Below are 12348 nucleotides of genomic sequence, written 5' to 3'. Positions count from 1 at the left end.
CCAACCGTTTATTATACTAATTTAGAAGCACGACCATTCACGGTCAATAATATAATTCACAATTATACGGAAATCTACTAAACTGGTCGGAGGCATAGCTTGTCACGGAAAAGGCAATCGCTATTCAAGAACTCGGAATTTCCAGATAGTAAAGAGAATTTCTAAGGAAAAGGTTCTAAAACTCAGGACGTTGATTTTAGAACTCGTATTGTCCACAAAATTCGCGACACGCGGTTTACAATCTTTTACGGGTACTTTCACTTTCTACAGATATTTAGTTGGCCTAAACGAACGCCTAAAACCTTTTGTCAGATTAACTCTGCAGAACATCAAACTTTCATTCCGTGTCATAATCAGGACCCCCTGCCGTGCATCGCGTACTAAGAAACATTGGTCCTTCGAGCCGGATTTCCGGATTACAGTGCAATTCAGTGTATTACGAACTAAGTGCAACTCAGTGCCACATTGGATTAAGTGCCACAGTGAGTGCAACGAACATAAAACTTATTGAGTGGCGATACTCGGACAATATCCCAGCCACCCCACAGCAACAGAAGCAAGTCACGGCTTGTCACCGAGCATTCCACGACAAGGGTGGTCTCATCGCAACGGCTACACACTGCAAGGGATTGGGATACGAGTTAAGTTACGTTACGAACAATCTAATACGACAAAGGTAGGATCGTTAATTTGTTTCACCGTCAAATTATCTCCTCATACGCATCACGATGCCTAACAACTCCGCGAGTTCGAGTCACGCGCAAACCGCCACCCGCGGATCGAATATCGGTACCTTGCGGCGTAGACGGGGTCACATCCTCGGGCAGATTTCCTCTTTGAAGACCTTCCTCGATTATTATGAGGAGTCTGATTCACGCGATTCGTTCTTATTGGAAACCCATTTGAACGGCTTAAATGAGACCTGGAAGAAATTCGACGACCTTCAATTTGCCCTCGAAGAGCTCGACGAATCAGAAGAACCGCGTCGATATCAAATTCAAAACGACTACTACACCGCAATAGCCAGGGCAAATCGTCTGTTGCATAATGGACAACCAACAGGTTCCACGACACGCGCCGCTAATCCGTCCCCGGCATCCACCGCATCGGCACCGATGGCCATTAAACTACCTGAGATGCGCCGGCCGACTTTCGACGGGACAATAGAAGAATGGTCATCCTTTCATGATATCTTCACTTCAATGATCGATCGTAACGAAGATTTAACACCGGTACAGAAGTTTCAGTATTTACGTTCTACCTTAACCGGTAAGGCCGCGGCGTGCATCAAGGCGTTAAGCACCACCGACGCGAATTATCACGATGCAATCGAACTATTACGCGAAAAATACGACTGTCCACGTCGCGTCATATTAGGCCATTGCGACGCGCTGCGGGATATCCCAAAACTCATAAGGGATACACCGGAAGCCTTGGGCGATTTAGTAGATAACGTGAACCAGCATCTACGCGCATTGACGAGTCTGGGCGAAAATGTAATCTCATGGAATAGTCTTCTACTATCCATGATCTTATCTAAATTAAATTCAAACACGGTGTGGCATTGGGAACTGGCGCTCAAGGACAAAAGGACGGTACCGGCGTACACCGATCTTCTCGCGTTCCTCGAGAAACGGGCTAATTGTGCGCGAACATCAATCACGAGGGCAGCTCCAACCGCTGAACCTCGTGGATCGGGTCCTTCAGGAAATCCACGGGTCATGAAACATCGACCATCGAGAGGCCACGCGTTTCTGTCCACTAAGACTCGCCAACACCCGTACGAGGACCATAGAACAAACGACAGGCAACACATGTCAGCTCCACCTAGGCGATGCCCGGTCTGCGTCAAAAATCACATAATATGGTTTTGTGAGCGGTTCCACGGTTCGTCGGTCCGTGATAGGATCGCAGCCGTAAATAGAGCTTCATTGTGTCATAATTGTTTGAGGGACGGCCACAACGCGGACGCTTGCAAACACGGCACGTGTCGCATATGCCGCAAGAAGCACCACACGCTACTCCACCAAACAATCACAACCGCGAAACCCACCCCGCGAAGGGCGTCAGAGTCTTCCCAGTCGACGGAGACAACGCGGCAGCCGAGATGACTAACACCGGAAGCTCCAACGGGAATAAGCGGTCATAAAGCCTTCGTAGTCGACGCCGTTACGCAAGACCTTTTAGTGACCGCGCAGGTCTATGTTCTGAACAGGTACCATCAACCTGTCGCTTGTCGGACACTCATTGACACTTGTGCCTCGACCAATTTTATGACCGAGACTTTCGCCAAAAGGTTAGACATCCCTTTAGGAAGGTGTTCAATTCCCATCGGAGCACTCAATACTATGACCACAATGTCAAAGCATACGATTACAACGACAATCCAATCTAAAACCAACACGTACAACCGAACATTGACCTTCCTAACGATACCTACGATTTCCGCCTTCATTCCAGACCAACCTATTGACCGCACGCCTATAAATATCCCGAAAAACATACAATTAGCAGATCCAACATTTCACATACCTGCACCTGTCGATCTATTACTAGGCGCCGGAGTAGCATTGTCCTTATTGAGTGTCGGGCAAATAAATCTGTCACCTCCCAACGGTCCAGATTTATTCTTGCAAAAAACCAGATTAGGATGGATAATCGGGGGGAGTGCTCCAGCGTCCAAACCCACGCAAAGCACGATCTGTCATGCGACAACGACAGTACAGGACGATTTGGCGCGTTTCTGGGAGTTAGAAGAGGGACCACAAATCCAACAACTATCTGACGCCGAACGATTCTGCGAGGAGCATTTCCAACAAAATGTTCACAGGAATTCCGATGGCAGATATGTAGTAGCACTCCCGTTCAACGACAAGCTGCCGCAACTTGGGGAGTCCAAATCTAGGGCGTTAAAACGCCTGTTGGCTTTGGAGCGCAGGCTGCAGCACGACCAAGGTTTATCACAACAATATAAGTCTGTACTGCAGGAATACCAAGACCTAGGACACATGTCAGAGGTACAGGACACCGACGAAATCAACGACGGGTTTTATCTACCCCATCACGGGGTCACTAAGACTTCCAGTGACACTACGAAGTTACGGGTTGTGTTCGACGGCTCCGCAGCAACAACAACAGGCGTTTCGCTTAACGAGACATTGCACGTTGGGCCAAAGGTTCAAGACAATTTATTATATATCCTCATTAGGTTCCGAAGTCACCGGTACGTCCTGAATGGCGACATCGAAAAGATGTACAGACAATTTCTAGTCCGCCCCGAGGATCGGAAATATCAGCGAGTCCTATGGCGTGATCCTGCGGGCAATCTGACAACATACACACTAAACACAGTCACCTTTGGACTATCCGCCGCTCCGTACTTGGCCATTCGCTGCCTCTCGCAATTGGCTCAAGACGAAGGACACCGATTTCCTGATGCTGCGCAGAGTCTAGTAAGGGACTTCTACGTAGACGACCTACTAACTGGAGCACCAACGGTACAGGGAGCCTTGGCCTTGCGAGACCAAATGATCCAGTTATTAAATTCAGCCGGGCTACAAATACGACAGTGGGCTTCAAATCACAAGCCACTCTTACATGGATTACCCGAACAACACATCAATAAGAGGCTTCACCTGGGAGAGTCCTCGACAATAAAAACTTTAGGGGTTGTTTGGGATTCCACTGATGACACGATTCGATATTCCGTGACCAATATCATACCCACGAAATCCGTTACCAAACGGTCTATCAGTTCTGTCATCGCGCGAATTTACGACCCTTTGGGCCTTCTCGGACCAGTTATAATTATCGCGAAGATTTTATTGCAGAAGATCTGGACAATGAAGATTGATTGGGACGAGTCGCTGCCAATGACCGTACACACAGAATGGGTGCAGTTTTGTACGCAATTATCTTTATTAAATAACGTCACGTTTCATAGGAATACACTCATCAGCGAACCAACATCCATCGAGTTACACGGCTTCTGTGATGCCAGCGAACGAGCATATGGAGCCTGCGTCTACCTTCGTTCAAGGAATGCGGACGGTCACTATCAGGTTGAACTCCTGTTGGCAAAATCTAAGGTAGCTCCGCTAAAAACCCAGTCAATTCCACGATTGGAATTGTGTGGAGCGATACTCCTAACCTCATTAGCCACAACAGCACAGAAGGCTCTACACGTCACCATTAATCGCATTTGCTATTGGACCGATTCCGCCATAGTATTACACTGGCTGAGAACATCGCCACACTTACTCAAAACTTTTGTCGCGAATCGAGTCGCCGAAATTCAAGGCAACACGAACATCGAAGACTGGCGACACGTCCCAACCGCAGACAATCCCGCAGACATCATCTCCAGAGGCCGATCACCTGAGGAATTCTTACAACCATCAATATGGCACCACGGACCGAGGTGGCTACAAGAAGAGGAAACACATTGGCCTTCCGGAAACATATCATGTCCAAACGATCTTCCGGAGCAGAAAACTGTCGTTTGCCTAACCACTACCTGTCCTGATATCAATTTCATTGAACGATTTTCATCATGGGGAAGATTAATCAGGGTCATCGCATACTACCTGCGGTGGAAACGCAGTCACACGGCAAGGGGACCACTCACAGCTTCGGAACTGAAGTACGCTCATGATGTCATAATAAAATTAATACAACGAATGCACTACACTGAGGAAATGAAGAAACTAACAACGGGCAACGGCCAGACATTAAAGGGCGGACTTCGACGGCTAAACCCATTCATTGACCGCGACGGACTTCTACGAGTCGGTGGCCGACTAAAGAATTCATTCATGCCATTCGGTCAACGACACCCGATCATTCTGCCGAAGACCCGAGTCACTGCATTGATACTAGGAAATGAGCATCGTGCTAATTTACACTCAGGTACTCAGGCCACCCTTTATGCGGTCAGACGGCGCTACTGGCCCATTGACGGCCGAGACCAGGTCTGGAAGGTCATAAAGACCTGCGTCCGCTGTTGCCGAGCGCAACCGCCGCCTGTGGATTACATCATGGGTAACCTACCCACAGCCAGGGTCACGGAATCTCGACCATTCACTAATGTGGGAGTCGACTATTGCGGACCTTTCTTCATAAAGGAAAGAAAACATAGAAATCTCAACCGGGTCAAGGTCTACGTTGCAGTTTTCGTCTGCCTCGCCGTAAAGGCGATCCATTTGGAGCTCGTTAGCGAGTTAACCACTGAGGCTTTCCTGGCGGCCCTCAGACGGTTTATCGCTAGAAGAGGATTCTGTACGGACCTGTATTCGGACAACGGTTCCAATTTCGTTGGAGCAAACAACGAGCTACGTGAACTACGCGCACTACTACAATCCGACGACCATCGCGAGAAGGTCACCACCTTTCTCGCAGAACGCGCCATCAACTGGAACTTCATCCCTCCGTTGACACCTCACTTTGGAGGACTTTGGGAGGCTGCGGTGAAGTCATTCAAATATCATTTGAAACGCGTCGCAGGCGCAGAATTATTCACCTTTGAGAACTTCAACACCCTAATTATTGAAATCGAATCCATATTGAACTCTCGTCCACTCACTCCAATTTCATCTGATCCAAACGACCTCCTGGTCCTCACACCTGCTCATTTCTTGATCGGCGACTCCTTGACTAGCTTGCGTGAGAGAAATTTCAGAGATACTCCATCGAATCGCCTTTCCAGTTGGCAACACGTCCAAAAGGTGAAGCAACATTTCTGGACCAGATGGCACCGAGAGTATCTCAATGAGCTGACCACCCGCAGAAAATGGACAACAGGAGGCCATGCTATAAACGAAGGTACCATCGTGCTCCTCAGGGAGGAAAACACTCCCTCTCTGCACTGGCCCCTAGGCCGAGTCGTCAAGGTCCATCCCGGCTCCGATGGCATCATTCGGACCGCCACCATAAAAACGGCCAAAACCACGCTAGATCGAAGCGTAAAACGATTCGTTCCCCTGCCCGTCTAGACAGACCAGGACGATCATTCATGAATGTTAATTTAATTTAATGTAACTATACGTAGACCATAAGTTTCCTTTTAACTATTGGAATCATAACCTTTGCTTTAGCCATTCTTAGATCATAAGACCTATACCACTATACGAACTCAGACAGCTGCACACATACTAATATCATTTGATCGGTGCCCTCTCAACGGGGGGAGGATGTTGCACAGCATCGCGAATTTATAACTACAACAGTCAAGTACACAATAACAATTTTGTCAATCAACCACCATACGGTCTTCTTGTCGACCGTAATGAAAACACTGCAATTTAATTTAAGCCTGTTCAATATATTCAGCTTACCTGGCAAGGATTAACAACTAAAAGAACGAATAACCAACCGTTTATTATACTAATTTAGAAGCACGATCATTCACGGTCAATAATATAATTCACAATTATACGGAAATCTACTAAACTGGTCGGAGGCATAGCTTGTCACGGAAAAGGCAATCGCTATTCAAGAATTCGGAATTTCCAGATAGTAAAGAGAATTTCTAAGGAAAAGGTTCTAAAACTCAGGACGTTGATTTTAGAACTCGTATTGTCCACAAAATTCGCGACACGCGGTTTACAATCTTTTACGGGTACTTTCACTTTCTACAGATATCTAGTTGGCCTAAACGAACGCCTAAAACCTTTTGTCAGATTAACTCTGCAGAACATCAAACTTTCATTCCGTGTCATAAACAGGACCCCCTGCCGTGCATGTGTCTTGTGAGTTATACCAACCCCAACAGGGTTCGAACCGTCTTGCGCTCTGTCCCAGGTACCACCGGTCACCAAGACCGTCAGAGCCTTCATTCGCTCGCATCTGGCAAACAGCCTATACCTGAGTCATCAATCGCTCTTACCTGGGAGTTATCGCCGGTTCTGTGCAAACACGCACCTTAAGACTCCCACATGCACCGCAGCCTGCTGGGTTTTCCGGCAGCTTACATGGGAAATGTCCGGCGAGCTGATTTGCTGAACACTTCAGCCTATCGCCAATAGCTAAATTCAAAACGTTTACTAATTGGCCCTTTTTGGTCAACGCCTACCTCGTCGGACTACCTCTCTGCGGCTTCTTGCTGGACGTTTTTGACACGGACATTCATTCGAACACGAGTCGTCAGACAATTCACAAGTCTTACCGGGCCAGTCTTCGTCAGATTCGAGCCGTGAATAATTCGAACTTAGAGTCCACGGGATACTTCGATTCTCCGACCAGTAGAGTAAATTCATATAGGCATCGTGCCACTTACGTCATAATTCTATTTGGTATCAACCTTGCAATAAACATATTATCATATTTAACCTATATTTAAGCGAATTATTATCCTTAGCGTCTTAATTGATATTAAGGAGGTACAGGGTTCGTGGTGGTGTCAACCGGTTATAAAAACAATATCGGCTTCACATCGCGAACGCGTACTAAGAAACAGATATTATGTACCATTTCTTCCATCATTTCGTTTGAATCCTCCTTTTCGAATTCAATTTGTTCCACTTCCTCCTGGTAGTGTCTCTTTCCTTCCTCCGTCCAAAGCCGTCTCTCCTTCCATATCTCTTCTTCTTGCTTCTCTACGCTGGTTTCTCCATAAATTTCTAATTTCAGCGGTAAATGATCTGACTCTATCCTCTCTTCTATCCTGACACTTCTGATATCTTCTTTAATTGCTGGGTCTACTAATACATAATCGATTACTGTGTTTCCTTTGCCCCCGATGAAAGTATATTCACCTTCTTCGTCTCCTTCAAAATTACCGTTCATAATTTCCCATCCGTTGTCTTCTACCATTTCTATTAGCCTGGTTCCTTCTATGTTTTTTATCTTATCTCTCGATTTTCTCGTTTCTTTGTCCTTCCTATCCTCATTGCTAAATGATCCTTCTAAACCTATTCTTGCATTGAAATCCCCGCCGATTATAAGTCTTTCTTCTTTCATACCTCCGATTGCAGCTTCTATATTCTCTCTCGTCTTTTTCATATCTCTGCTGTATACCGTGATTATTCTCCATATGTTACCTTGTATCTCAATCTTCCTTTCTTGTATGTCCGAATTTTCCTCCTGTGTATCTCTTTCTTTTATCCTTTTCTTCACTCCGGTTATGATGCCTCCGCTCGCTCTACCTTTGTTCTTCTCTTTTTTTGCCAGTTGACATTTCCAGTTGAAACTGTTCGGCAACCTGTTCTGTAACCCATTCCATTGTTTCTCGTCTACCCAAGTTTCAGTTAGTCCTACAAAATCGTATGTCTCCACGTATTCCCAAAATTGCTTATCTTTATTTTACAGACCTGCGACGTTCCAGAAACCTATCGATAATGTCTTATTCTTTACCTGCTGCTTGTTATGTACCTTCTGTTTTCTTTTCTCGTTCTTTTCATTGTTGTAATTTCCCTCTCCTCCCCTGTTCGTCTTTTCAGACGCGGGAGGAGTGGTACTTAGAGCCTTATCTTCTGTCGCGGTCCCGTTTCGCTCGGTGTCTCTCTCTGAAATTAGAGAGTCACCGAACTTTGTCGGCTCCAAAATTTTGCCTCTTCAAGTCCTACTCCCTCTTTCCATTTGAAAATCCTGTCGTTTATCCTTACCTTTCTGTATCCTATTTTCACGTGTGCTCCCTGCTCTCTCTCCGCTTTCGCAATTCCTAAGATTGCCTTCTGAGTTTCTCTTTCGTTTTTTGTTAAATCATTATCAATGTATATTTTCTTACCTTTCAGTTTGCCCTTCTTTATCATTATCTCCTTTTTCTGTTGCCAGTTTCTTAACTTTGCTATCAAAATACTCCCTCTCTCTCCCTTTCTCGTCCAGAAAGCATCCTCTATTTCCACCTCCACCTGCAAATTTTCTGATATTACCTTTACTGCCGTATCTTTCGGTGTTTCGCCTCTTGGTAGATCTTCTCCTTTCAGTGTGATATTGTTTCGTTTCTCCCTTTTTTCTCTTGCCTCCTCTTTTCGCTCTATACGGTTTATTCTTTCAATTAATTCGTCCGCCTTATCTCTTTTCGTTTCTAGATTTTTAATTCTCTTCTGTATTTCTTCTTTTTCTCGCTCCCATGCTTCTTGCTTTCTTTTCCACTCTTCTTTTAGTTCTCTTATTTCCTTATTTATGGATTCGTTTTCTTTCTTAATATCTTGTGTGTCCTTCTTCACTGTCAGCACAAGCTCAGTCAATCTGTCTAACTTGTCCATTTTTATATCTTTAGGTTCGCCTTCTGTTCCTTCGCTTTCTGTTCCTTCCCCTTCCGTAGCTTCTTGCGGTGGTGATCTTCCTACTCTTCTTGCTTTTTGGAAATTTTCTATCAGTTCTTTCTCCACTCTTCTTCTTTCTTCTTCTGCTTTTTCTTCTTCTCTTTTTCTTTTAAAAGAGTCCAGCAATGATCCTTGGCTGCCAGACCTATACTTCCCAAGCTGTTCAGCTAAAGTCGGCCTTCCTCTTTTTCCGGAATCCTTTGGGCTCTCCGTCTCTCCTGTCTTACTCATCTGTGTTTTTCTCTCTCTGTGTTCGCTTCTGTGCCTATACTTCTTTACGTGGCTGCGCCAGACTTGACGCGGCCGCTCTGGTCTGCCTCTAGATGTCACTACCTTCGTTCTTCTTGTGGCGACCTCTGCTGATGGTCGACCGTCTCGCCGAAGCGTACACTTCCGATAAATTTACCGCGACATCTACTTCCGGGAAAAGCGTCGTTTTCCCGTTCCGGATGGAAGTTTTTCCATTCTCGTGGGGACGTTTGAAGCGGTAGCTTTGTGTTTTGAGAAACTTTGTATTCCGTTCGTGGGTGTTCTCATCAGAGAATTTAAAACCGTTGTTGAGCGTTCTAAGCTGTGTCAAGTGCATTAGGACCAGTTAAATATACATCGTAATTACAAATTTATAATAATTGACAATTAATAAAACTCTATATGAAAAGCGGTAGTGAGCTTGTTTTCCATCAATTGATAAAGTAGGAATCCTAACTCCTAAGGAATCACTTATTCCTACATTCTTTATCTTATCAGTTTATCATCCAATCGATCTACATTTATCGACGTATTATTCCACGTCGTTTATTAATCTACAATATCGACTTTTTCCACGTAGCTCATTAGTCAACCTAACCTCTTACCTCTTTCGCCAGTCTCATTTCTTTTAAGTAACTTGTTTCCGTGTACTTTTTTGATGCCTTTATACACCTGTGATCTTTGGTTTTTCCTCTCTCCAGCGGTATTTATTGCACCTCTATCCGTTCAGATTTTCCTTCGGAATTGATTGATTCTGTTTCACTTCTCTCCGACACGTACTGCCTCTATAGCTATCGTCACGTGACCCCCTACTTGTACTTGTAACTTGTAAGTGCATTGAAATTTTCAGCATGCCCATAATTTATTTGAATCTACGAAAGACATATTTTAAATTTTCAATATAGGCTCACATAAAAGAGATGAAAAATTACCCTTTACTATTTTCTTTCACGATTTCAACAAATTGTAATTTTTTAAAGCGACAAAAACACATCTTAATAAATTAATTTGTATAACTTCTCAAACAACCTCAAGTTATTTGGTCCAATTTTAAATGAGGTATTCTATTTTAAACGGTGTTTAGACACTTTTTACACTCACTGTACTTATTCTTTGTACATTTGTTGGTTACAGTTAAGAGGGTATGAACATTTTTATCATTGACTGTACGCCGTTTTAAATATTTAAGAATATTTACGTTCCATATAAACTACTGTAACGTCCGGGAGTTATTCACGAGCACGCTACTGCGCCGACGCGTAGGGAGAGCGGTTCCCTAAGAGAAGGCGACTCGTATTTTTAACCGACTTCGAAAAGGAGGATGTTACTCAATTCGATCAGTATGTATTTTTTTTTTCTTTTTGTGTGTGTTCACCGATTACTCCGAGATGGATGTACCAATCGGAACGAAATCTTTTACATCTTGTAGGGTATGTCTTCCGGTTGGTCCCATTGAAAAAAAATTTATCATCTTTTCATTGTTATTGCAAAATACAGGAAGTTTTTAATGAAAAAATTGCACGATTTCAATGACTCTTTAATACGTTGTCGGGGATATGATTCTGAACAACTTTTTCATTATGCATAATTAACGAAAAGCTTTAGTTTCCGAGATATTCGTAAAAAACTATTGTTACTACTACATTGAATTCTACGTATGCCTACGTGTCTCTACCGGTGTATGAGTCAGCATGCATTCACCGGTTCTCTACTGTTTCTTGTATACATACATGTATACTCTCCAAGGCATGAACCGATTGCGATGAAACCTTTCACATTTCCGCGATATCTCACTTGCAAAAATTTATGCAATTTGTTATTGTTAATAACTATTGTTATAACTAGTATGGAACTTGTTATCGCTAAAAACTATCGTTATTGCAATTAACCAATAAGAACGGTAAACCACCTTACGCCATCCTACAAATACTGCTCGTTCCACTAAAAAGTGTGAAATAAAATAATTTTTAACAAAAAATACAACCGACTTCGAAATGCACTAAAAAGTATGAAATAATTTCTACTTCATTTATACAAATACCCAACAGCTATTAATAAAACCTATTTACTCGTTAAATAGTATACTAAATACATTTCAATCTTTGCGAAGGCGGCGCAAAATTAAAAATACCCGAATATACGATGCTGTCAATAATGATTTGATAGGTTGTCGACGCCTGAATCTTCCTAGTATAAGAAAAGTTTTTAACTTTGCGCCGCCTCCGAAAAGGTTGAAATGTATTTAGTATACTATTTAACGAGTAAATAGGTTTTATTAATAGCTGTTGGGTATTTGTATAAATGAAGTAGAAATTATTTCATACTTTTTAGTGCATTTCAAAGTCGGTTGTATTTTTTGTTAAAAATTATTTTTATATATATTGTGACCCTTTTGGGAGTTCACTCTATACTCTCTTCACACACTTCTTTCGTATAAACGTTGGGCGCCAGCCACTCGCGGTGGCAATCAAAATTTGGACAAAGGGACAGAATGGGGGTCGTTACAGGGGATGGGACTCGTGGCACTTATGTCCTTACAATATCGCGGGGGAGTACGCGAGGAGGATCGTTTTGGGAAGGGAGAAATCTCAGGGTAAGGAGGTTTTCTGGAAGTTCGTCTACGTTACGCGTGAGGATGCTTTTAGGCGGGAATGTTAGGGGTTGGACAGAGAGGGTTTCGAAAAACGTGACGTGGGATAACCGGCACGATACGCGGACACGTAATTCCGAACTCGAAGGTTACCGTTGCCGAAACTCACAATACTACTGAATCGCAGTTTTAATAACGCAAGGGACTCACCCAAAATCTCACACACAATCGCACTCTTTACAAAAT

General features: G+C 43.8%; 3 protein-coding genes across 3 annotated transcripts; all 3 read left to right on the top strand.

The window, feature by feature from the left end:
• The first annotated feature begins 728 nt into the window (after positions 1-728).
• Positions 729-2111, top strand: LOC123987993. Its single transcript, XM_046286564.1, has one exon. The coding sequence runs from the start codon at positions 729-731 to the stop codon at positions 2109-2111; it is 1383 nt and encodes a 460-aa protein (XP_046142520.1).
• On the top strand, positions 2108-4986 carry LOC123987992. The gene is made up of 4 exons (XM_046286563.1): positions 2108-2142; positions 2216-2906; positions 2988-4499; positions 4909-4986. Exons 1-4 carry the CDS (start codon positions 2108-2110, stop codon positions 4984-4986), a joined length of 2316 nt encoding a protein of 771 aa, XP_046142519.1.
• A 50-nt stretch (positions 4987-5036) lies between these two features.
• LOC123987991 lies at positions 5037-5990 on the top strand. The gene has a single exon (XM_046286562.1). The coding sequence runs from the start codon at positions 5037-5039 to the stop codon at positions 5988-5990; it is 954 nt and encodes a 317-aa protein (XP_046142518.1).
• The last annotated feature ends 6358 nt before the right edge of the window (positions 5991-12348 follow it).

This window comes from Osmia bicornis, chromosome 7 (assembly GCF_907164935.1).
Source record: "Osmia bicornis bicornis chromosome 7, iOsmBic2.1, whole genome shotgun sequence".
NCBI classification, from domain to species: domain Eukaryota; kingdom Metazoa; phylum Arthropoda; class Insecta; order Hymenoptera; family Megachilidae; genus Osmia; species Osmia bicornis.
Note: the sequence above shows the minus strand (reverse complement) of the source record. Positions and strands in the feature narration are given on the sequence as shown.